This window comes from Hippoglossus stenolepis, chromosome 8, assembly GCF_022539355.2.
Source record: "Hippoglossus stenolepis isolate QCI-W04-F060 chromosome 8, HSTE1.2, whole genome shotgun sequence".
Taxonomy (NCBI): domain Eukaryota; kingdom Metazoa; phylum Chordata; class Actinopteri; order Pleuronectiformes; family Pleuronectidae; genus Hippoglossus; species Hippoglossus stenolepis.
The window spans coordinates 7,051,755-7,077,460 of record NC_061490.1 but is presented as its reverse complement, the minus strand read 5'-3'; the positions used below and the strand labels follow the sequence as shown (position 1 = coordinate 7,077,460).

The 25,706-nt window shown below is 41.0% G+C and overlaps 1 protein-coding gene across 6 annotated transcripts in view; it reads left to right on the top strand.

The window, feature by feature from the left end:
• Positions 1–25,706, top strand: part of adgrb1a (adhesion G protein-coupled receptor B1a) — a 156,235-nt gene that overhangs the window by 54,679 nt on the left and 75,850 nt on the right. For all 6 annotated transcript variants that reach the window (XM_047340994.1, XM_047340993.1, XM_047340995.1 and 3 more), the window contains exon 3: positions 25,117–25,275. In XM_047340994.1, coding sequence (XP_047196950.1) covers positions 25,117–25,275 — 159 coding nt within the window. The remainder of the gene's footprint in view (positions 1–25,116; positions 25,276–25,706) is intronic.

Below are 25,706 nucleotides of genomic sequence, written 5' to 3'. Positions count from 1 at the left end.
GCTGGTCTGGGTTTTATCTGAGTAGCTTTCTCCTGCTTCATCCCACAGTCCAAAGATATGCAGCTTAGGTTAATTGGAGACTCTACATTTCCTGTAGGTGTAAATGTGAGCATGGTTGGCTTGTTGTCTGTATATGTCAGCCCTGTGATTTGTTGGCGACCTGTCCAGGATGTACCCCGCCTCTCACCCAATGTCAGCTGGGATTGGTTTCCTCTGCTTGATCTTTTGTTGCACCTATTGTAGCAAGAAACAAAATTCATGTTATTTGTGGACCTCATGTGACTCCCTGTATCGCAGCCTTTACTGTGGACTCAGTTAAGAGAGTGAGAAAGTGTGTGGATTTGATGATCAGAGAGTCACTACCAAAGCAATTTCTGAGTAGATTGATGAGTGTTGTCAGTCATTATTAGGCTCCACCAGCATGGCTCTCTAAAGGCCTCTACTTTTTTACCATGTGTGACTCCAAAAATGTATCTGTGGACGTTTTTGCTTTGAGCTTTAACAATACTGCCTCCACTGACCACCAGGGACTCCCAGAAAAGTGTTGTCATACGTTATTTCATTACTTTGATCACACTCTGATCAAACCTGTCTCACATATTGAATGTGAAGGGAGGGTAAAGATACAAAGGACCAGACCCGCCCACAGTCCGAAACAATAAGAAAAAAGAAGCAGTACTCGTAACCCTCCTGACTTGCAGTTTTCTCTCTTGCTGCTGGCAGCCGGCTGCAGATGAGGAAGATGAATGTGAGTGCAGTGTCTCCCTGCACGCCTCGGCGTGGCTGGACCACATTGTTGCTAAACTAAGGGATTTCCAACCTACCTCAACTCGGAGGACTGAGGAATCCTAAAGGAGGCTAATGCATTAGATACACTTTTATCACTCTCATGCGTGGACGGACGCACACACACACTGAATGCGTCTCTCGTGCACATGTGGTGAAATGTCACAGCAGAAAATGGCACGTACGCCGGTGCTACCACGCACTGGTCCCGCGTGACTGAATGTGGGTGGCTGACTGAGAGAAAGATTAAAGCTGATTTTGTGTGTGTGTATGTGTGTGTGTGTGTTGGTGTGGGGATAGTGAGGTGTGGTGTTCACCACAGGGGGCGCGTGTGAGCTGGAATACACGGAAAGAGAGATAGCAGTGAGAAGCTCCATGCTGGTGTAGAGGTCGCTCTGCCTGCAGGGAGCCCAGCAGCCTGTTTGGGAGGTTTTCATGTGGAGCGTTTTCTCTTAGGTTGGAGGCACACACACACACACACACACACACACACACACACACACACACACACACACACACACACACACACACACACACACACACACACACACACACACACACACACACACACACACACACACACACACACACACACACACACACGCTCTTACTTGTGAATGGTTTATCTCCCTCATTGAAGTGACTACAGTTATTACTGTTCAAATTAATGCAAATGAGTTGTCATCAATACATTCAAGTGATTCAATTTTAAGGGTTAAATAATTAATGATTAAAGTCCAGAACTGCATCATTAGTAAAACGTTTTAAAAATGGACATTTGGCATCATTACTGCTTCACTGCTGCGCTTTTTGTTAAAGGAACTGCCTGATTGACATACATCAAAAAGCATGAGGGGGGCTCTATAGACACAAGTGTGGGGTCAGACACCACGATTAGAGACATGCACTTGCTTTAGAAAGTATTCAGGCTCCCTCACCTGTTGTATAATTTGACATGGATTTAAAAAGAAAAAAAAATGAACTTCAGAAGGTTATGCAAAGCGTCAGCCTTATTATGATGGGGCGAAGGAGGAAGTCTAATAAATGTTTTATTGAGCATCAGAGTTTATCTGTGTAGGGAGGAGGTCACGGTGAATGGATGGACATAACACTGGCCCCTGTATCGTACCTGTTTCAAACCATTAAATGTTGTTTATCTACATGACCACAATCATTGTGTGACCTTGACCGCATGTTAATTATTGTAATGAATGATGACAAAGATCCTCTTAGTATCATCGCTGTTTTAATGTATACCACAATGTTTCCCTGAAACTAACCAGGTTTTTATCTGTGTCGTAACCTAACCAAACCTTCACCGTAGCATTATCACATCATAAACGGTTTAGTTCTTCACTTTTTTTCAGAAATGATTTTTTACGGTTATGATTTTTTACAATGATTTTGCCAGGGTCATATGGCAGCATCCGTCTTGGCTGGTGGGTTTTCATGAAAAAGGCTGTTTAGATATTTTCTATTGAACAATGTTCATTATTGTCCTTACCACCTTAGATCTTACATACGCCACATTTCTACGATTTAATGATTGTGTATTTCTAAACCATCACAGTAAATTTTGAAGTCACGTTTTGTGAATAAATTCTGCAATAGCGGATATTAATGACTCATCAAACGTCTCTGCCCCTGTACAGAAAAAGGACAATAAGAAGAAGCTGAATTGAAATAAAGATGACAACTATCCTAAAGAGAAAAACAATCTGAGGGACCTCTTTTTTCCCATTTTTCTCTCATTGGTCGCCCTTTACATCAAGAATTGTCAATGAAACCAGAACACAGACATCAGATGATCTTTCACTTTGTCAATATATCCAATAGATTTTAGAGTATATGCTGATATGGGTAAGACTAGAAAAGTGTTGTGTAAATGCATTCCATTTACCACGACTTGCTTTTCATGAAGCACAACCCGCAGGTCAAACGTTTCACTTGTCTTCTGAAGTATCTTCCACATTATTTTTTACAGTCATGGTTTACAGTCAATAAATTCAACTGTCTTTGGTGATCCTCACATTGATATTAGGGGTTTTAAATGAAATGGGAGATATATAATTTTAATTTGGTCATCCACTAGACTAGTTTTTCATCCACCCATCCATTCATCTATCCATGCCTTTTATTCTGCTTACAGAGGCTCAGTTTGTAGTCCAATTGTCCTTCACCCTTCATCATTTTCCAGCTTCTCCTGGAGGATCCTGATACGTTCCCAGGCCAGTTGGGGGCTATAATCCCTCCGGCATATTCAGGGCCTACACTCGGCCTCCTGCCAGTTGAATGTGCCTGAAAAACCTGTCATGAAAAGCATCCTAATCAGAGTCCTGACTCATGTAACTGCCTGATCAGAGGAATTTGATGGCATTTGTAGTTAAATATTCTAAAGAAAATGACAACCTGTGGTCGGCCTCGCTAAGACATGTAGTGACTAAGCCTGTATAGAGGCAGAATCAAGCAAAATTAGCCCGGCATGGGGTTAAGGTCACGGTATCGGATCAGACGCTGACACTCCCAGCTACTAAAGAAATTAAAAACTTAGCATTTCAACAAAGTTCAAGGCAGTGACCCCCCCCCCAGTGAAGTGTCTGGCCTTTATCAGCTCCACCTGTTCTCTGTCAGAGGACTCACTTGAACTTAAAGTCAGTGAGAAGCAAGTTGAGGAATTGTCTGTCTCCTTCCCAGAGGCTGCCCGTAAATGGAAGGCCTATCTCAGGTCCCTCCTCACGCAGCCTGAGGGTTTATTAAACATTCATGCTTTAATTAAGCAATTTTACTGCTGCTACTTACCAGGTGATGATAAAAGCAGTGCTCCAGGATGAGCGAGCAGACAAATGTGGGTGTATACGTGTGTGTGTGTGTGTGTGTGTGTGTGTGTGTGTGTGTGTGTGTGTGTGTGTGTGTGTGTGTGTGTGTGTGTGTGTGTGTGTGTGTGTGTGTGTGTGTGTGTGTGTGTGTGTAAAAGTCATTAATTTCCTGCCATAAAGAAAAGTGTGAGAATTAGAGGAAAGACAAGTTGAACTTTTCTTCCCGGCCTCATCACTCATGTGTGACTGCAGGAGAATAGGTGATGCTAAGATGCTATTGGGATTCCTCTGTTGTCTGACAGGCAGCTCGTCACCGCTCACCTGTTCTCTGCCGCTCTTTCTCTCTTTTGTCTTCTCCATTTTACGTCCCTTCAGTCCATCACGCCCTCAGACACTTATTTTTGTATTATTATTTTGGAGGAATCCGGTTGAGTCTTGGAGTTTTGAAACCCTATTTCTCCTCAGAGAAAAAGTGCTCTATTACTGACAGACTGCGTTGTGTCTTTGAAGGGTGAAATTGTGCAAGCGAGGGAGAAAATAGGGAATTAGAGTGTGTGTTCATGTTGCCAGTCTCCTCTGCTGTGAGGACATTCGATGCTAGTCTGGCTGTCTCACCGTTGTTTTCCAGATTTGATGACTTGGACAATGAAGATGAATTACCTCGGATTAGACTGTAATGTACGAGTTTACTGCTGCTGTGCGCTAGATCAAGCCCTTTATGTGTTTGTGTGTGTGTTGTTGCATCTGCATGCCTCTGTGTCCTTGTTAAGAGCAGGAGGCAGCTCTGTGGGACGGCTGTAAAGGCTGCTCTCCTCGGCGGTATCACCTGGAATGACACCCAGAGGTGACACCCTGTCAAAACACACACCCTCACTGGAAACAGGAACACACACACACACACTCTGATACACACCCACAAGAAGCTCAGCAGATCTTGGCCACAGCCTGCCAGGTCCAAGAAAATAAGTCATTAGTGATGACATGACCCATGTTTTTCTTTTTGACAGCACACAGACACAATTAGAAAATGTGTCGGTCGACCGTAAAGCTAACCCATCAGGAAAAGGAGTGATCACTGCTGAAGCTAGCACACCTTGAATCCCATGAACACTGTACGACATCTCTGGTGTTGTATATTGCAGACCTTAGTCTTGATTGCTACATTTGGAGTTAGCCACAATAATTTCTGCCATACAGATGTATTTCTTACACAGCTACAATGGAAAGAAAAAAATAATAAATTAGATTGTCTTCTACCCAGAACATCAGCAGATGTTGGTTTGAGGTGTAAGGTCCTGTAAACTGAAGGGTTTTATAAGAATCAGATTTCTCAGACTGAAGCAAATGGTCGTCTGGTTTTTTTGTGCTTTTCTTTTTTTGTACAAATGGATTTTCTTTTCAACCTGTTTATTAGCCCAAAACATCTAGGGCAACAGCTGTACAGAGGTTAGCTGTACCCAATAGTAGAGGCTTTGTTTGTGTGTGTGTGTGTGTGTGTGTGTGTGTGTGTGTGTGTGTGTGTGTGTGTGTGTGTGTGTGTGTGTGTGTGTGTGTGTAGTCTGTTCTGTCTGTGGTCACGGTCTGACTCATCTCATATTCATAGGTGAATTAAAGAACTAACTAACAAAGGTGAACAAAGATTGGACACAAGTCAAATTAGAATTTCTAATGGAATAATGTAGATATTTTTTTACATGGGAATCACAATTATTTTTTTTGTCAGCTATAATTATAATTGATGAAATATAAAACTAAAATAAAGGTTTGTACACTGAAAGAGAACCATTATTGAGAGTAAAGAAACTCAACTAAAATGTTTCACAGATCAATAGAGTCACAACTGGGACTTGTTGAATCCAAGTAGAATCTTAAATCCAGGCCATATATACATGTACTTGTTTTTTCTTGTGTGATGATGTATTTCTTTTTTACAGTCATATTTATTGTGAAGCATTTCACTTATTCCAAGCATATTTAACATTAAGTAACTCAGTGCTTGAAACTACAATTACAGAATTATAAAGCTCTTTGATCAACACTGACAAGTACATAACTGCTTAGTTGAAGTCTGATACGATGCTTGAGTTTTTTATCCCTTTATTGTCGGTCACACATGACAGCTCAGTTATCATGTATTCCTATCGACAAAATATGATGCAGAACGAAAAAAAGTACTTAAGAAAGTCAAACTAATGTTTCAGGAGCAGATGTTATCTGTCCAGCCTGTAAAAGTATCAGCCTTCAACAACGTAATGTGAGCATGGTGCTAACATCTCATTCGGTTCCCTGTACCCCTGTCATAAGGCCTTGGGTTACAGTGGGTTCTAGAAAGCTTCATACCACTTCACTTTTTTTAGGTCTTGCTGTAGATTTAATTTCAAATTGATTAAAATGACATTTTCAGCAATCAATCCACACTTAATAATCCAAAACGACAAAAATGGTAATGAGGTTTTTATTAATTTCTGCAAATGTATTCAAAATTAGAACAAAATTAAATCTAAATTTTAGTCTTCACACTGCCCAAAATACAATATGCAGACTTGCATGTTGCTCTGTGTTTACCCCTTCCTCTTTAGATTATGACAAATTACAAACAATGCAGACATTCCAAGAATGCTGCAGCCCAATTTGAAATCTAAAAATGTTGTGTGGCCCAGCCAAACCTTTCATCACAACTCTGATCAATAGAAAAGACTATGATGAAGGATTTTCCTGTACATTTGTTATTATTTCATAAACAGAACAATTTATATGGGCCTACAGCAATGCAGTTCAAAATAATAATCCACCCCTATACACAAAACAATTTGTAAAGGAAAATACAAAGTGAATTGTTGAGCCTGTATTCTGGATGTTTGACACTAGATAACAAAATACTTCAATATCAAAGTTCAAAATATCCAACCTGATATAAACATGAGGACAGAAAACAGACAGAAACTAGCATTTGAATATTGAATCAGGACAAAACAATATACTCTCTTTCACACGTCCATAACGGCACAAGATTTACTCCACTCTCTGTGAAACCACCTGCAAACAGTTCATCTCGAGTGACGTTGCATCACCTGTAACACACCAAATCTGACGGTGGAATTTGTCGTACAGCGGTTTAGTCCTGTTCTTTGTCTTGTAGCTGCATGTGCTGGAAATACTGTTTTACACAAATAGTGGTTGCAAAAGACACCAATACCTTTTTTGTCAAATTGGTATGTTGAAAGTGAGGAAAAGTGGGCAAATGGACTCTGCATTGAATTGGGTAGCTTGCTCAACACATGGAAGTTTTCCTGGAGCTACCTCCTCGAGGGACTGCAGGTACACTCTGATGGCACCTGCTATGCTGTTCAGGATCTGCCACTTTGTTCGGATATTGCCAAAAGACTTATAATTATTCTATAACTTCCTGTGAACATGAAATATGAATCCATTTAAGGAGATGACAATGTCACAAAGCCACTCAAAGTCTTATAGGAGTCCAGGAAAATGTCCTTAAACTAATCTCAACATGCGGACGTGTGCATCTCCATGCTTCATATGGCAAACTGGCAATTGTTGAAATTCACTGTTCTCAGAGCTTCATTGAAGTTCTAGATGTATAACAAGATGATATACAAAGATAGATGACATGACAGTTCTGAAAAGTGATGCCAAATCATCTTGATCGCCCCCTGGTGGCTGGCTGCTGTTTGGGTCATAAATCCTGCGTCAACCATGTTTGTGAATGGCAAAGTCCGAAGACAGGCAGGTTAAGCTCTCAAATCTCGTATTCTTTCCAAGATTACATCTTTGTTGGCGTCTCCTACTTGTATGGCTCTTCTTTGTCATTCTGTGATATTTGTATTATTTTAATTAGAAACGCATCGTGGTGAATCCTCTGGATAAATAGAAAGGGGCTGGCAGGAGAAACTGACTCGAACATTTGCGTTCTCACATACAGCCCCTCCAGATCATTTCAGGAGATTATCCAGAATTCAGTACAAAAGGTGGGATTGCTTTTCCTTTACTGTTACTGTTGCAATACAATTTAAGTTAAGCTCTGGGTTTTACCCTTTGCAAATACTATATTTTACTCCTTTAAACGTCTGTTGTCATTGTTCTCTTTGAGTTGTAGGAGGCTAAGCTTGGTGTTCATTTGTATTCATAGTGTCTACAGGTGATGAACAAGGAGATGAGGAAAAAAAATATCTAATATTGTCAATACCTGCCGTGTCTGCTGGTAGACAGAGTGCACAATAGTTCACACACATAAATGTAGAGCCTTTTTAAGGCTGATGAAAATGCTTAAAAACAGAAAGTTACATTGCTAGTGCAAAAAAAAGTTATTTGACTGCTTTGCAAAAACAGTGTCTGTGTTGTTTCCAAATTCATAATTGGAAGAACAGTGAAGTCGGAAGAATAACTTCCCTGGAAATTTGACCATTTGAGGATTACATGAATGCAGCAATACTCTGACTCACTGGAGGTGATGAGCCTGCCATTGCTGTTTGCAAGATCTCCTTCAGTACAGAAAACCAAAACAACCTGTGAGCTGGGAAGACACGTGCAGAAAATGGCAGGATTTAATGAAGATTAGGATAAAGAATTGGTTTTGGTTGTTTTCTTTGGGGACCCTCCCTATAAGCGAATGTGCCACCGAAACAAGTTCTCTCAACACGATTCTACAGGGGAACCTGTCACTGCTACCTTGGTGTCTGAATCACTTTCCCACTGCACCCCCAATAATTATTATCTTTACATTCACCTCAGCTGTACATCTGTCAAACGAAATCTTAAATACGAGGAAGACATATCTCAAATCTCTGTGTAATGCACTGATTTAATACTAAACTTAGAGGAGCTGCTGCTCTCTACTTCTCCCCAGATGAGACTGATTTATTTACTCTCATTTACTTCTAATCTGAGCATCACAACATGATTAGGATATGCCCTTTCACAGTTTCTCATTCATGTGCTTAATAGGATTCTTATCTTGTCACTGCTTTCATATCTGCTATAGATTGTATTGCCCAATCTTATTTCAAACAAAAAATTACAGTTAATTATTTTTTGGGAATCCAAAAAGCAGCTCCGATTCCCAGAGGCTCAAGTGTGAGTAAATCTTTTCTTTTGGCTTTGGCTACATCAAATTCTCCCACTCCTCTAAATCGTAGCTTTTGTCTTCTTTCAGCATTGTGCGGCAGAAACATCACTGACGATTTTTTGGGTTGGGGCAGCTTGTCGGTGCTGCATGTTGTCCCTGTGCCGGCGTGGCTTTCCCCCAGGAACACCGGTTTCCTTCCACAGTCCAAAGACAAGCAGGTCAAGTTTATAAGCGTCTCTAAATGTGTGAATAGTGAATAATACATTTTGTCCAATCCACTTCCACTTGCACTTTGCCTGACAGTGTCAGAATCAGATGGGGCCATTCACTGGCCTATATAAATATCAAACTTATATTGGTCTTATCTCCCGGAGGACAGGACGTGACCAGTGCAACGTCGCATACCAGTGAGTCAGTGGCCGTAATTCCATCAATATTTAACCCTCACAAGTCGACAATGTTGTGTTGACATCAAAGGACATAATACATGAAAGATTAAATATCCCGGGAACGATGCGTGCTAGAGACTGGCATTTAATGCGTTTCAATAAGGGCTCTGTGGTGATCATATCTCTTTCAGAACGTTTAAAATCCAGGCTTGAACTTTACTGTCTTTTTGGAGACATAAATCCAACACTGGATGTTTTTCTGTGATTGTTTATCCATCTCTCCAGTAATTATTGTACTAGTGGAACGTGGCCCACTGTCTCATTGCAGATAGAAAGTGCTTTGACGCATGGCACAACTGTTTGTTATAAATCAAAATGGGAAAAAATGTTAATCATTTTGAATGTGTGTTGGTTAGAATGTTTTTGGGTTTTTTTTCTCTCTCCTGATTACCAAAACTTGGGGAAACAATTTTCAAAAGCCAAACCATTATTGTTCTCTGTGTTATTTGAGTGAATTTCTGTGAGATTCAATTTCCGTTTTATTTTTTCGTCGTCACATAACTATTTATATTATTTGGCAGTATAAAGAGTTTGCACTTTTCTCCACTGGTCCACTTGGCCAGTAAATCAGAGTTTAACTGCTTGTTTCTATAAAACAGATGATTGATGTCTAAGTCATGAACATTTCCCACATCTGAGTTGATAAACACATCACTTAAAGAGCCATTATTGGGTTTTACTTCAAAGATATGAATAATTATGGCATCATCACTGTCATGTATCCTACTTCGACTAAAATCAGCTTTGCAAAGTTGCAGAGTCATACTTCTTTTTATAGAAGTTCAGCTCACCTTCATGTGTCCTGCTTAATTTATACAGTGTGGATTTGCTGATGCTCATTTAAAGCAATGCCATGTTAACAGTTACACTGAGAAATGAAATAACAGGAACAGACCGAGCCGTTAATAGAAAGGAACACAACTATTCTCTCATACAAATGTTTGTGCTAACAGCTTGTTACAGCCCATAGATTTGTTTTATTGACATCTATCGGTCGTCTGAGGCAGCATCAGTGTTTTTAGCTGATGGAGGGGCTTATAGAGCTCTTATACATTCTTATCCATCCATGTCAGTGGTAATTATGAAGGGTGACATCACTATGCAGAAACTAAGCAAATAAATGTATAACTGCTCCATAACCTTGACCACGTGTTTATCATTGCATTGGTGACAACAAAGCCGTTTCCTGACGCTGGTGGGGCCCGAATTCAGAAATCACTGGGACGGGTCCGGTCAGAGGGTGAGAGCAACAAACCTGTTTGATGGCTTTGGTTGGAGGAGCTTGAGCAGGATATTATTATATTTGATTTAGAAGAAGACGGTCACATTGGGGTTTTTAACACTGTTTAAGAAGTTGCTGCAAGTGTTCAAATTATTATCAAAAAGACCAACACAGTTAGCCATCTTTTGTCACTATTAAAAGAAGAGAGCCGTGAGTGCTATTGAAGAGCAAGGAGCACAGCAGCATCTATTCAGGCCCGTAACATTTGCAGGTGCATCGACGTTACAGGCTTTTTAACGCAGCTAATGACTTTACATTGGTTTATTTGGTGGCTTTCACTTTAAAACTAAGGTGCAGGACAAAGTTTGTTGGCATTTTTCAGTTAGATAAGAAAGAGAGTGTAGCAGTAAAGTTAATGTGAGATGTTGTTCCGAGTGTGTGGCTCTAGTGCTGCGCAGCTGGCTGTTTGTCAGTGTGACCATCTAGAATGCTGCAGTTATCGCTTTAAGCAAATGTTTTAGAATGGAGCAATGTGATTGGCTGTTTGGAAACAAGTTCTTTATCTACATAGACAGAGAGCTAACAGTCGTCTGTGGTATTAATATAAAAAATACAGGGCAGTATCCCAAGGCCACTGAAAAATACAAAATGAAAATATAAAGTTGGCATCTGACTTTTTTGCTCCGAGGGGACCAAGTGATTTACAGAGCAGATATACTGTGTATGCTACAGCCGACAAAATCGTTACGCTTCTTTGTCATGTTAATGATTAGGGTTTGACATGAATAAAAAAATCTATATTTGTAAGATGTAGTCTGAGTCTGCAAGTGTGAGCGCACATAAACAGTCCCCGGGGGCAAAAATCAACTGAAGTTCCCATTTGAGGATTGCATCTCTTTGTGAGCGATCACCTGATTAAAAACAAATTTATTTCAGGAGTGTGAACAATTTAAGCGCAGCGAAAACTGAAACAATAAAATGTTTAATACAATATTTTTGTTCATAGCCACATGACAAATGAAGCCTCAGCATACAGTATTAATACAAATGTTGCCTTAAGGCTTGCTGCATTTGAGTTTATATAGTGCTTTACCGGTTCACGGGGTGTAATCAAACAAATTTGAAATGCATCCATTTAACCAAAACTAATTTTTCCGCAGATAACCTGGGGCGTTTAATGCCCCTGTGGCTCAGGGGCTCCACAGCAGTGAAAAGATAGTGTGCTGATCAGACAATACAAACAGGAGCGCAGAAATAAAACAGCTCTCCTGCTGTGTGGTGTCTCCAACACATTCACTATAAGCATTTCCAAACTTACCTATCAGCATAAAGGACACTTTAATGTTCAGGGTTTCCTTCATTTTCAACTATTGTGTATAAAAGGCAACCTGGTAATTTTAGCTTGCACTGTCCGATGCAAAAGTATTCAGTGTTGAGGATTCTGTGCTGGCTTTTCAATTTCCATTTTTTGGCATTTTATTTTACACATTGAAAAAAGATAATACAAATCTGAAATCAAATACAAACACTCAAAAGGCCACTTTGTATTTTTGTTTTCCTGCACAAATTCTATTGTTGGCAGAGCACTCTCAAACAAAATGAAAACTTGACCTTTTGTCAGATTTCACTCTGCTAAAATGTACAAATTAATTTTAATTTGCTTCCAACTGGCTTAACTTTGGTGTCTCACTGAGTTCCAGAGCCTTAGCATAGCATAGTGATTCGTGTTTAATTACCATGATACAGGTATCAGGAAAATGCCCCGGCGGCTCATACACAAAACACATCACAGCACACAAATATATATATATATTTAATAATAAATGTAATTATAGGGAGGTTCTTCCACTCAGCAACTGCCTCAAAGTTTGAACACATGGAGGAGATTCTCCTTTATTCAGCAGTGTAACATCATCTGTAATGAAATGTTATCTGTGATCCATTCCTGTCATCACACTCATACCACAGCTTGGACACCAGCAGTAACATGCTTGGATATTTTGAGTCTCTACCACCACGCGTGTGTCTGTTTTCATCAGTGTGCAGTTTTTCCTTTTCACTTTTTTGTAACATTTCTTACCCACAAATGGACCAGGACAAGTGCCTTGTTGGAAGCATCAATTACAAAATGTCAAACTTTACCAATATGCCAAAATCCCACATTCAAGCCTGGACAACTAGATTTGTGTATTGATTGCCAATTTGCTTCATTTAGTTAATTAGGTTCTAAATTTAATCTTCCAAATTCACTTTTTTTTTTAGATATCTTAATGCTAGGCATTTCATATAGGACGAGTGCCAAGACTTTAAGTCCCCCAACGCCACTCACCCTTTCCTGGAAAATCTCTCCCTCATGACTTCAACTCCCTAATATCAAAATGTGTAGAATGTCTGGCTGGTCCAGTTTCTTCTGACCCCCTTAGGGAGGCCTGGGCTAGGGACTTGAACTCAGACATCAGCAGAGCTCTGGGAAGTGGCAATGACTCGTTTCATTGTTGTTCTGTTAATACAACAACAATATCTGGAGAGATGGATAAATAATCACAAAAAACATCCAGTGTTGGATTTGCCACTATGGATTTGTCTAAAAAAAGACAGTAAAGTTCAAGGATAGATTAATTTAATCCAGTACAAAGTGGACCTCACAAACAAAACTGAACCTCATTTTCCCATCAGTCTCTTCTTAATATGATAAGTGTGACTCACTGGTGCACCTTCTTTGGTTTTGCCCTACTTTGTATAACTTTTGGACTACAATTTTAAAGTGACTCTCAAAAACCTAATCTAGAGACATGCAGCCAAACCCCAATCTGGCCACCCTTGGATGCTCTGCGGAGACTCGTAAGCTTCCATATGATGTGCAGATTGCTCTGCACCGTAGAATTGTGGTTGCTAAGAAACTTATGCTTCCGACTTGGAAGTCTTCCACTCCACCCTGCTTTACACATTGGCTCAAGGAGATGGTGACTGTTATTCAAATGGCAAATCTGCATCTGCACAAAGGCAACACGCAGAAAAGATTCCAGTGAACATGGGGACCTGTTTTGGCACAGTGTCATATCACCCTACGTCCACAGTGACTCTGAGCCGGCCACATCAGTATATTACTCATTTCACTTGTCCATGTTACTTACTGGCCTTACTTCTGAGATGACTGTATTGCGAGAGCATTTCTGAAAAACCATGTATGTAATCTAGTGTCTGGCAGCCTTTTTTATTTTGTTTATTGTTTTGTTCGGCTTCATGTAATGTTGAATTGTCTTTGTATTGTGTTTTATGTCCTGTCAACACTTTGTTACATACCTGAAAATTTATATAAACTTGAAAAGTTAAACTCTTCTCAAAAATGCATCTAATCGTGAACGGGTGCCTTCAATCAAGTGAACAAAAGTTACTTGAAGTGTGTTCCGACAAGCGAGTTGCTGAATCGGACATGGAACATGACATTTTAGCAAACTGATGGAAGAAGGAGAGGTTAGGGTCAGGGGGTTTTCTTCCAAATCAGCGCTAAGAAATTGCTGATTTGGAAGAAAAGGGCCAAGCCCAAACCTTGCTGCACGGACAGTTCTGCGTCTTGTCATATGTGACATGTGTAAATAACACGTGGAGCTATTGTCTTCAAGAGTGTAGAACATAGTTGGGCCCACCAGAGTGGAAGTGGGATCTAAGAACCTTGATCTCCACACCTTGTATGTAATCCATCCGCAAAGACCTGTCAGGCTCTCCCTTCATGGGCCGAGCACGAGCAGCCCCCTGCCACCTCCGCATCCTTCTCTCCCTCTCTCTCCGGTTCTCTCACTCTGCGTCTCTGTCTCTGAGTCACAATGCAGTCACCATCCCACACTGTGTGGGGAGACAAGGGCTTCTGATGTATGAGAGTGTTATAAAGCGTGGGAAGAGTAAACTGCATTGCTCAGAGATATGTGTGTGTGTGTGTGTGTGTGTGTGTGTGTGTGTGTGTGTGTGTGTGTTTGTGTTTGTGTTTGTATGTCCGCTTCTTTTCCTATGCGTGTCAGTGGATCCGAGGCTGAAGGGTTAGCGATCCCTGGGTGCCTGTGAATATATTTCATATACGTAGCGTGCTGTATGGGTTTAAATGGAGCTGTTAAATGCACTCCCTGAGTAACTTAGAGAAACACTGAGGAGAAAAACAATGACGCATTCATCGGCTGTGGAGTGAAAGAAGAAGCGGCAGAGAGCTAAGGACACGCCAGAGCACAGCGGGGGCGATTTTCTGTCTTAATCGCAATGAGGGGGAAGGTTGAGGGGGTGGGGAATCCACTCAAGTCCATGGAGAAAATAGACACAGTGGCTCTGGCAGTTCCCATAGGAACGCGATGCCCAGCGCATCAGGGGCACCGGGAGGAAGACAACCTGTAAACAAAATCCAGCTGAAGTTAAAGTACTTCTCAGCGGCTCTCCGAAGCTCTTTAGCTGCTGTGGAGAACAACAACAAAATACAACTCAAATCCCATCTGGTGAGACTTTCAGAATAACTGCACTGAATCGTTTAACGATGAAACCGGCACATGGAGCACATGCTATTGCTGTCTGCTCACGTACGGCTTTATCAACAGTCGGCTCCGCCAAAGATGGATGTGTGTCAAGTAGGACAAAGACCAGAAAAAAAAAGACCTTATTTCTGTGAGCTGTCAGTCAGGCTGGAGAAAAAGTAAGAAAAACATGTGATTCCTGCGGTGAAAGACCTTTCAAGTCTTTTCTTATCGTTCCCTCTGAAATGGGGCATCCATCTTCGGAATTGAAATGTCTAGTTGGCTGACCTGCACCTGAAACCAAGGAGCTGCCCACATGATATGTATTTATAGACAATAGGTTTGGGCAGGGGCTTTCAGAGATGGCGCTGCTGTGGAAGGAGAGGGGGGTAATGGTTTGTGCTCCATGTCTGATGGGGTTAAAAAGATGGCACAGCGTTACGTCGATTCAAGGATGGGCTGGCGTGTGGGAGATTAGCAGTTCGATTGACGGTTTGGGTCCGACAGATTATAGGGAAACGCGGTGGAAGGATGTGGCATGAGTCGGGAAAGAGCCCATTTAATTTTGGTGCGGATCCATTTTTTTTCATTTTCTTTAATATTTTTTCACTTTCTTTAATATTAGTAGATATTGATATTGATATTAAAATTGTTTTTATGTTTTCAACAATTTTCATGGATTTAGATCAGGCACATATATATCTATGAGTGTGTGTAATTTGTTGCAGCTTGATGGGATTAAAAAGGAACTGTTGGGCCCTGGTAGATATATAATATAAATATAATCAGCCTCAAAATGTTGAGGATTTTTTTTTGTTTAACCATCATCAAACCATCACACTCAACTGCTTATAGCATAAATATCCAACTTAAATCCAACATAAATAAACTGTAAAAGCAAACTCCCAAGGTCCAGTAAGCAGCTTGGTGATTGTAGTCATTTCATAAAAGAACCTTCACATTTCTAGTGATGGAACACACTAGTGATGTAGTGGCTGACTGTTCAAGGGTCATATACCCCATCATCATCCTTGGTAAAGATGTGCAAAACGTTAGAAAATATATCATCCACAAGGAAAAATGCCTCAAGCATTGACAATTTTATTAGCACTGGCCTTCTTCTTTGACAATATAATTCTTTATTTAGCCGGGCTTTATTTCAGGTACATGTATCGGACACAGGGAAAGAACCTCGACCAGTACAAGCACTGGGCTAATTGGACGTAATGGTGTATATGCATGTTAATCTATTTAAATACTTGTAGGCGATGCAAGGCGTACATTGGTCGCCTTTGGATCTGTTCTCTGAATGATTTTTAGATGATTCCACACTGAATGTAAACAAATACCGTTTAGTTTAGAAATGGCAGCAGAACTTTATATTTTGTCTAAAGCAGCAGCACTGAGTCAATTAATCAATTATTGAATTGATCTTTAGGTCATTGGTCAAGTCAATATACAACAAAACATTTTATGGTTCAAGCTTCCCAAGTGTGAGACTGTATCTGATCCTTTTTTTATGACAGCAAATTTAATATCTCCATAGATTTGGACATTTAGTTGGCGATACAAAGATTTAATATCTCCAGGATATTCACATTTTTACTGATTTGCAATAATGCACATTGCAAACAATTCATTTAAACAAATAATCAACAGACTATGGAAATAATAGCCAATGTTCTTTCTGGATTACACTGGGTTTTGATTTCGCTCAGATATCTCCAACCAAAGAAACGATTCCAGTGCGGTGGGAAGACATTGTGTAAAAAGCTGCAGTGAAAGCAGCCTCATCCTGCCTGGAGGAACGCTCAACTTGCCTGAAAGAATTACAGCTTTCAATGGAGAGATTGAGAGTCTCGTGATGCTCTAAATGCTGTTTCACAACCAGCTCTTTCTCCCTTTCAAGAATAAAAGAGCGGAGGAACTATAGTGGGAACTTGCTATGATTTCTACTCAGTGTGGAGAAGGAGGAGGAGAAAAAAGATGGAACAAAGACTAGGGTTGGATGTGAACCAAGAAAATGGGTTTTATTGAGGGTTTTGTGTTGCTTTGGTCATGTTTTCATCGAGCCCTTTAACAAACTAATTACATCAAGTATGAGAATTCAAGCGCAACAGGAAAAACAGTAAACATGATAAATGACCATCAAAAACCTCCACAGAATTTATCCCCTAAACTGTGTTGCAACGGATACGTCCCACCCCCTCCCTTCGGCCTGCTCTACGAAGCTCCGCCCCCAAAACATATCAATGTGCAGTGAGTGACAAATGCGAGAAGTCGACTTTTAAGTGACCCGCTTTCTTACTTCTGACTATCGTCTCTGCTTCAGCTGTTCGTGTTTCACTGGCTTAAGAAGACTGCGGTCATGTGCAGTGAGAGCGCGGGGCCGGGTGCTCGCTCGCTGGCAGGTCATTTAGTTACTGACAGCTACGCCGGCCAACCATTTCCTTCAATCGTATTTATTACAGTCCATCAAGGGCTGAAGTCACCGACCTTTTTTTTTTTTTTAGACTACTTTATCTATTGATGGCTACGTGCTTACAGAGGATTTCAACGATTAAGGTTTCAGAAACCTTTGGGAACATTTTGATTCTATCTGACACACTTTCTCACTGCTAGAAATACTCACTTGAGCAGCATATGGGTTTTCGATTCGCTTGTGAAAATAGTCCCCTCTGAATGCGTTCTTTGTCTTTTGCAGTTTGTCCAAAGAACTACAGATCTACTGATGTAGGCAATTAGTGAGCCTTTTGGGAAATGAAACTTTATACAGCGGAAAGCGGATATAGTGATGATACAGCTTTCTTGAAGAAAATTGTACTTTCTTGATTCTTGTTGTTCTGGGTTTGTACCCTCATGCTTGAATGCACTTATTGTAAGTTGCTTTGGATAAAAACATCAGCTAAATGTTATGCAATGTAATGTAATGATCACAGATATAGTCATCAACCGTTTTTATATGGATCAAAAAGTTTGGGACAGAAGGGTTACCATTGAAATGCTGTTCAAATAATTTGGTTATAGTGATCAAGACTCCAATTACAGTGTTTATTTGTTTTCATACATGTTTGGACTGGAACAATGTTTTACCAGCTCTGTTAGTACTTTACTTCTCCTCTCTGTGTCTCCATAATTCGCTCTGTGCACTGCCAACTGAATAAAGCCGAACCAAGCGCACCCCGCCATCTCCTCCGGCTCTCCATATATTGACAAATTCAGTTGTTTCTACCCAGTTTGAGTCCGATGACACTGTTTGTGAGCATGTGTGTGTGTGTGTGTGTCTGTGTGTCAAGCTGAATGAATGAATGCATGCAGATATGTAGAAAGATTTTACTAATTGAAGGAAGGTATCGATCATTGTGTGAGGATCAGTGTTGATATTGTGGCGTCATTTCAAACACATTGACGTTTTAACTGTAGCGGGTCAGGGAAGTCAGCTGAGTTGGTGTCGGTGTGTCTTTCTCTGTGTCTGAGAGAGAGAGAGAGAGAGAGAGAGAGAGAGAGAGAGAGAGAGAGAGAGAGAGAAGTAAGTGTGTGTGTGTGTGTCCGTGTACGCATGCATAACCGAGTGCACAATGTGATATCGCCCTTATCTTAAAAAACGCTGTAACCTTTCCCTCAAGTTCAGGGACTATCATACAGAAGCTACGCAATTTGATGAAAGTAATCAACCGCTTATATTGATCAATTTGGCCGGGACATACGTGATCACTGTATGCGGTTTCCACTGTATCTGTACAATAGGAACCTCGTTAGTAGAACCAATGCACTCAGGGTTAAGAACCACACACAACGTTGGGAGGTTTTGGTGTTTTTCACAGGATTTGTTGACAAAGACTAAAGAATAAAATACATGGAATAAACCCACCAGGATAAGGCTTATCATTTACTGTAATATTTTACATTTTCTGTGATTGGAAATGTAGCATCTTTAATTAAGAATAATTTGTCCTGCTTTAAGAAACAGGGTTAGGTCAAATATAATCTCTGTGGGGAACAGGGGGTACACCCAGAGACAGACTGATGGAAGGTTAATGTTGGTGAATGCTTTTGCTTAATGTCAGAGACGGCCTGGCAGGGGAGCTGATTGGGTGCTGGGTGTTCCGTGGTGGGTTCACCCACAGGTTAAGCTTCCCGCTACCGGAAGAGATTGATCGATGGGGTGCAGCTGTGGTGATGTGCCGTCTTTTCAAATGTATTTATTTTATGTTTTTTGTTGTTTTTTATTCTAGGGAACAGAATAGATCCCACTGGGAACATATCAGGTCTGAGTAAAACTGTTAAATATATAATTAGGTATTCTTTCATAAGTAAATTGGCCGTGGGTTTCTTACTACTGCGAGTCACATGAAACGTGCTCAATCCTTTTAAAAGAACATTCAGCACATTCAAAGAAATATCCCACAGTGAGTATTATCTTTGACAATTCGAAATGAAAAGAAATTAAAAATATAAAACCAACTGTAATTCTCTCTTTCATGAATGAATATGTGAGCATTTTCATTGATGTGCAATTCTATCGTCGCTTCACTTTGGCATAAGCCTATATGTTTTTTTCCCCCTCTTTTCATTTTCCCCTCTCTTCTTATCTGACCCAACATTTTTTTCCCCTCTTTCTGTTCCTGTCTCCCTTCATCTCCCTCTGTCCTCCCCCTTACTTTCCTCCTCCTTTCACCGCCTGTTATCTCCACCATGCAGTTGACTGCTTCTGTCCTCTGGGTGTCAGCACTCGCCTTATCCTTCATTCAGCCACATGCAGCTTTGTGTGAACCAATCACCCAGTTTTCTGCCTGTATTTCATGTTTCCATGATGATTCTCTTCTTCCCTTGTTACTGTCTTTCTTTACATTTATCCCCCCACACCGCAACCCTCCGCACCGCTCCCCCCCCAGCCGCCTGCTTGTTGCAGTTCTTCCACACAATAGTACTTCATTTCACCGATCCTCTCCCTATTACACACACACAGGCATACACACACACACTCACACACATACTTCATCAATAATTCTGCAGTAACCCTATCTATAACTGTGTTGTGTGCATGTGTGTGTGTGTGTGGTTTAGATGTGGGGGGTGAGGGGGATGGCAGAGAGTGAGAGTGGAGTTGTAATGGGAGATTCCCATCCACTCATCCCACTGCTCCAAATAGGAGGCAAAGGTGACTTTCAGGAAGTTCATTACACACACACACACACACACACACACACACACACACACACACACACACACACACACACACACACACACACACACACACACACACACACACACACACACACACACACACACACAAAATTGTATAATTCACATGCATGCATAGAATGAGCTGCTAAGTGCACAGAGTAATTGTAGGGGATTGTGTGTGTGTGTGTGTGTGTGTGTGTGTGTGTGTGTGTGTGTGTGTGTGTGTGTGTGTTTTGGAGAAGACTGAAGGTCAGTGTGAAAAGGGGATTTTGGAAGGTGAAGGAGAGAGGATGAGTTTAAGGATTACTGAGGTAACTCTGCAGCAGCTCCGGCCTGCTACCAGGGGTGCTCTGACAAAAGACCCCCCTCTGAATTATTGAGAACATAATGAAATGTCCTTGGAGAGACAGAAAGACAACACTGTGGCACACTCCTCCCATTTCACTCCTCCTGCCTGAGTCTGATGATTGGGCAGGAAAGGAAGAAAAAAAAGAGTTCAGTTCTATCATCTCTTCTTTTATTTTCCCTTTAGAAGAATGAATCTTATCTTTAAATGGACCCTCCCCCCTCGTTTTCATTTTTTGCCTTGCCAAAGCCTTCATTTGACAGGCGCTTCTGCCCTTTGCTCCAAACCGCAGTTAATCTCCCTCTGTATTCATAAAGCATATTTGTTCACAATAAACCCTGAATGATTCAGAGTCGTGGCTGAAGGTTATTCTGCTGGCTCAGGTTCACTTCAGTCCCCAAAACAGGGTCTATGCAGAGAGAGATGCGTTCAGGTTCACACTGGAATGAATCGCGCGGCTTGAAGGTCAGGAAAATGGTAGGTGGGCACTTAGCAGACATATTGATTTCTCAGGGGTGAATATTTTATTCACAGAGCTCTCACTAACACGTCGAACTCAGGCAAAATAACAAAAGAAACATAAATTAGGGAAACAACTCAGGCAAATCAAACAAATGGTGGCATGGCCTCACATCATTGAAATAATCCAACTCCTTATTGGAAAAGTTTAATTCACTTCTTCACTGCTTCAGCCAGACCCATAACAAAGCTGTTTGACCTCCACAATGATCTCAACACAAAGAGATCCACATTGGTGGACTCCTTCACAAGCTCATTTACATTTCTAAGAGCACATGTTCAAACCATAGACTGTATATGGGTTCAAACCTGAAACATGACAAAGGCGACTGAACCTAACTTATGTCTGTGTGTTTACTTCAATCCACTCATGTGCTCTGATGTGAACTGTAGCACAAACTAGGACTAAGTGATGCTATGTCCCAATAGCAATCTTCACTTAGTAAAGTAAAGTTGACATGTAGAAAAGAATGTGGTGTGATGTGTAAGATAAACATACAAGGGACAAGTGGTGAGGGAAATAATTGTGTTCATTATTCCTTTGTACAAGCTAATTAAATCAAAGTTTAGTTAAAATATAAGCTATAAATGTGCCTCTTAGAATTTAAAGTTACACTTTTGGCAGTTAACCCAACTATGAACTTATTCAGATGAAACAGTGGTCAACAAGAGCAGGTGAAACCCAAAAGACAAAAGAATTCAAATATATGTATATGTGATATATCTTTATAGGCCTATAGATGTTTTTTCTTTCTTTTCAAATAGCGAGTAGTAATTTTCCAGATCAGCTGCGCGCCTTCTGCAAACCTTAATCCAACAGGTGGAAATGCATTTCATTTGTAACATTGTCTGTATTTATATAAAGCGCTTTTGTAGTATTGTGCTTTACAACATTCACCCATTCACAAAAACTGTCACAGTCAGTCAATCACTCACACACACAGATGTCAGGGGCAATCTGGGGTTCGGTACCTTGCCTAAAGACACTTCGGCATGCGGAATGGGGGAGACTGGGATTGAACCTCCGACCTTATGGTTAGAGGAGCCACAGCCATCCCTATGTTGGGGACTAGTCTGTGTATGCCAGGCAACAGGACAGTTTATGTGGGAATGAGTCGAAATACACTTGAGTCTGGTAAAAATGAAATACATAGTGTAGCTACTTTACATGCTTTTGGACAACAATGGAGCTTTATGGCACAGAGCATTGAGGCTTTGGTAACACACACTTAGACTCATGATACAAAGCATCATAACCAGTTATTAACATGAGCAACCACAGCTTCTTCCCCCACGTTGGACACAACCAAACCATTTTGCTTGGACAACATCGCACAGTACAAAGAGACATGACAACAATGCACGATGGCTCTTTTTACTCATAAAGAAAAGGGCTTTGTTGATTGACAGCTGAGGAGTATGTCACTGTCCTTTAACAGATCCACTGGGACATTTTCAAATTCAACTCTGTTCAAATTCACTCAACCCATCCCAGCCACATATCACTCCTCAGATCATTTTTCTGACACCCAATAAAATATAGTCTCGTCATTGTTTTGTCATCTATGATAGTGCAAACTCTCTAAACTATTAGAAATAGATCATTTCAAAGTATAGGAGGAATAAACATGTATGCAAAACCAGATAGAGGGACAGTGCAATGACCTTTTCAAGCAGCAAAACTAATTCCCGCCCTGAACACTGTTGACCTTACGTATTCCAGAAACAAGGACACGGTCTGACCCTGTTATTTTGTCTTTTAATTTCCTGTCTGCGCTGGTGTTAGAATGTGTCACATTGGGTAGATAGTAGATTGTAGATCGTCTTCCTGTGATCACCACGCCGTCTGCATTTTATCAAATATCGTGTATTATAACACAGCATGGATGACTGACAGAGCTGGAGGAAGATGAGTCTTTCTTCATCAGCAGTCTGATAAACATCAAGAGTAATGAATATAGTGTTTATATTTAAGGACATTATGAGTGCTAATTTGTATTTGTTATGTTTATAACAGTAAAGCTGCTTTCAGACAGAATGGAGGGGCTGTATGTGTGAACACAAATGTCCAAGTAAGAGCCTCCAGACTTTGTACGCCCAGTCCATTAGTAAAATGTCTGCAGAAAGTCCGGAGGAGCGGATGTGAGAGGGGGGTGTTGAGGATTGCAGGTGCAAAAATAAAAAATAAATTAACTAAAAGGAAACCAATATCTCCAGATGAAAAAGTAATGCTACAGGTAGAAGAAACAGAGGATGGTGTCAGGATAGTTTGCGGTGATAAGGGCCGATGCTGGTGTTGATGTGCTGTAAACAAAAACATCTCTGATCTCTGCAGCAGAATTAATATGTTCCTCCCTGCCTCTGCCTGCTGGACCCCCCCTCACCTGAATGAGTCTTCTGTGTTGTTGTGACCAAGTCTGGGCGGAGAATGTCCATCTGTGTTGTTCATGTGAAAGGAAAACCCCGGAGAAAGTCCGGACCAAATTCTCTGGACTTCCTCTGGACCCATGTCTGAAAATGGCCTAAGATATCAAAACAGTACGAGTGTTGACTTTTCCCCAAACAGTACAAGTGAAGACTTAATATAGTTACACTATAACACACAGTCTGAATGTGACAAATGCTTATGAATGTGTAGCAGGCTAAGTTAGCATTAAATATCTTGATACTTCTTTTCACCATAGAATCATCAAGTTGCTGCGACAACACTCAGTGAGCCGCTGGAGCTATTTGTTTACAAATTAATGCTGAACTACATAAATTTCTTAAATGGATATCTGTGTCATATATTGTGTTGTCAGGTCTTGTGGTCCCCATGTGATATGTGTTCCCAGTTTTCAGTAATATATACTAGGCAGTGTAAAATGATCAATTCAATTGTATTTCTAGAGGGCCAAACCACAATCTACATGTCTCAAAGCATTTTACATACTAAGGACCTGAGACCAAGAAGTCCCACAATGAGCAAACACTGTGGAGAGTAAAGTCTGCCAGGAGGAAATGTCCAACAGAATCAGAGTCAATGTGCCATCGGCCTCGACCGGTTGGGGTGAGCAGAAAACGAGCAATAGGACTTTTCGCTGTCGGCCACAAGAGCAACCTCATTAGATTAAAACTGGAAAAGGAATAAAGGAGAAAAAGGGGCAGGCTACAAAAGGTCGTAGTTAACACTCGACAGAGAGGCCGTAAACACACTGTGCTTAGTGGATTGGTAAGTTTAAGTGAACTCCTCTTGTCAGCGGCCTCCCTCATCTGGGCCCTCACCCCAGAGGAAATTGATTTGGGAGTAATTAACAACGTGTGTGTGTCTGGATGTTGGCCAACTTCATGTTCTATTCATGCAGATTAATACATATTTGTCGTTGCCTGTAGGGGCTGAAAGGCATCTGTCTGTGCCATTAAACATTCATGAGCGTGCAGGATGCCGAGAGAAAGAGCCATTCAGCGGCTCTTTACCCGCTCCTCCTCCATATCAGCACACATCTTAATGGAGCGCATTAAATCAGAATGGTCAAACAGGGAATTTCGCGGTGACAGTGGCATTCATCACACCTGTTTTAAAGGACAAATCTCCCCCCCGCATCCTCTCTCTCTCTCTCTCTCTCTCTCTCTCTCTCTCTCTCTCTCTCTCTCTCTCTCTCTCTCTCTCAGCCTGTTATTCAGGAGTGTTGTGTTGCAGGTTTACACTGAATTTACCTGCTTAACACTGCATCCAAGAATATTCACCTTTGCCTTCTTTTACACACAAGTCTTTATCATTAGTATGGATGTTAACCATGTGTATTCTTCGTGTGTGGCTATTGTCATTAATGATGACATACTACACAGCCAGCACATTTCCTGGCTTCCTTAACCCTGTGATGTATTGTGTATAGAATTTCTCGTATGTCGTCATGAGCTTCCAAGTGAAAAGTTGTGGTGTTTTGAATCAGTATAAAGTGCAAAGAAGATTTTAGTTGAAGCTAAAGTTGTGTTTTCACAAGGTAACCCTCTTTCACAGCTTCATCATATGATCTCAAAAATACATGGTAGTGCATTTGGAAAATATATTGTCTTAGCTGCTGTAAAAGGAACTTAAAATTTGCCACTGTGAGCCTTTCGCCTGATTTCTTGGACTGATCTGCTGAGACTCTTCAGTCCATAACTCAGCACTCTGATCGGCAATGGATAATTAAGCAGTGTTTTATAAATGATCACTACTGTGTGTGTCCATAGGTGGCTGGAGTGTGTGGGGTGTGTGGGCGCAGTGCAGCAGCGAGTGCGGCGGTGGGATTCAAACCCGGACCAGGACCTGCCAGTCACCCCCAGAGGAGTCATACCTGTGTGAGGGTGTGGTGGAGGAGGGCCGGCCGTGCAACTCGCAGTCCTGCACCGGTGAGCTGCTCACTCTGTGGGTGTGTGTGTGGGTTTTTGTGCATTTGTGTGTACGATACATCCATTTCTGTTGGTGTGTGCCCTTTGTCGTTCAATATGATTGTGTGGTCTTTTTCAAACTGTGTGTTTACAGCAATCTTTTTAAACATTTCCTTTCTGGCATCTTGTTCATTTACTCGTGAAACCATCTTCTGTAAGTCAGTGTTCTGACTTAAGGAGTGCATGTTGGAAAGGGGACTTTGATTGATGAGAAATAACAATGACATGGTCTGCTGTTTTCAAGACCATGCATGCACAGAAATCATTACACCCACAAATGGCTAAAGGGACACAGGAAATCAACATCTGAGCACTAACATGAAGAGACTGTAGACAGGATAAAGCTTTTTATGTTTGTAAACAACTGCGTTTTTACATTTCTGTTCCTCGAA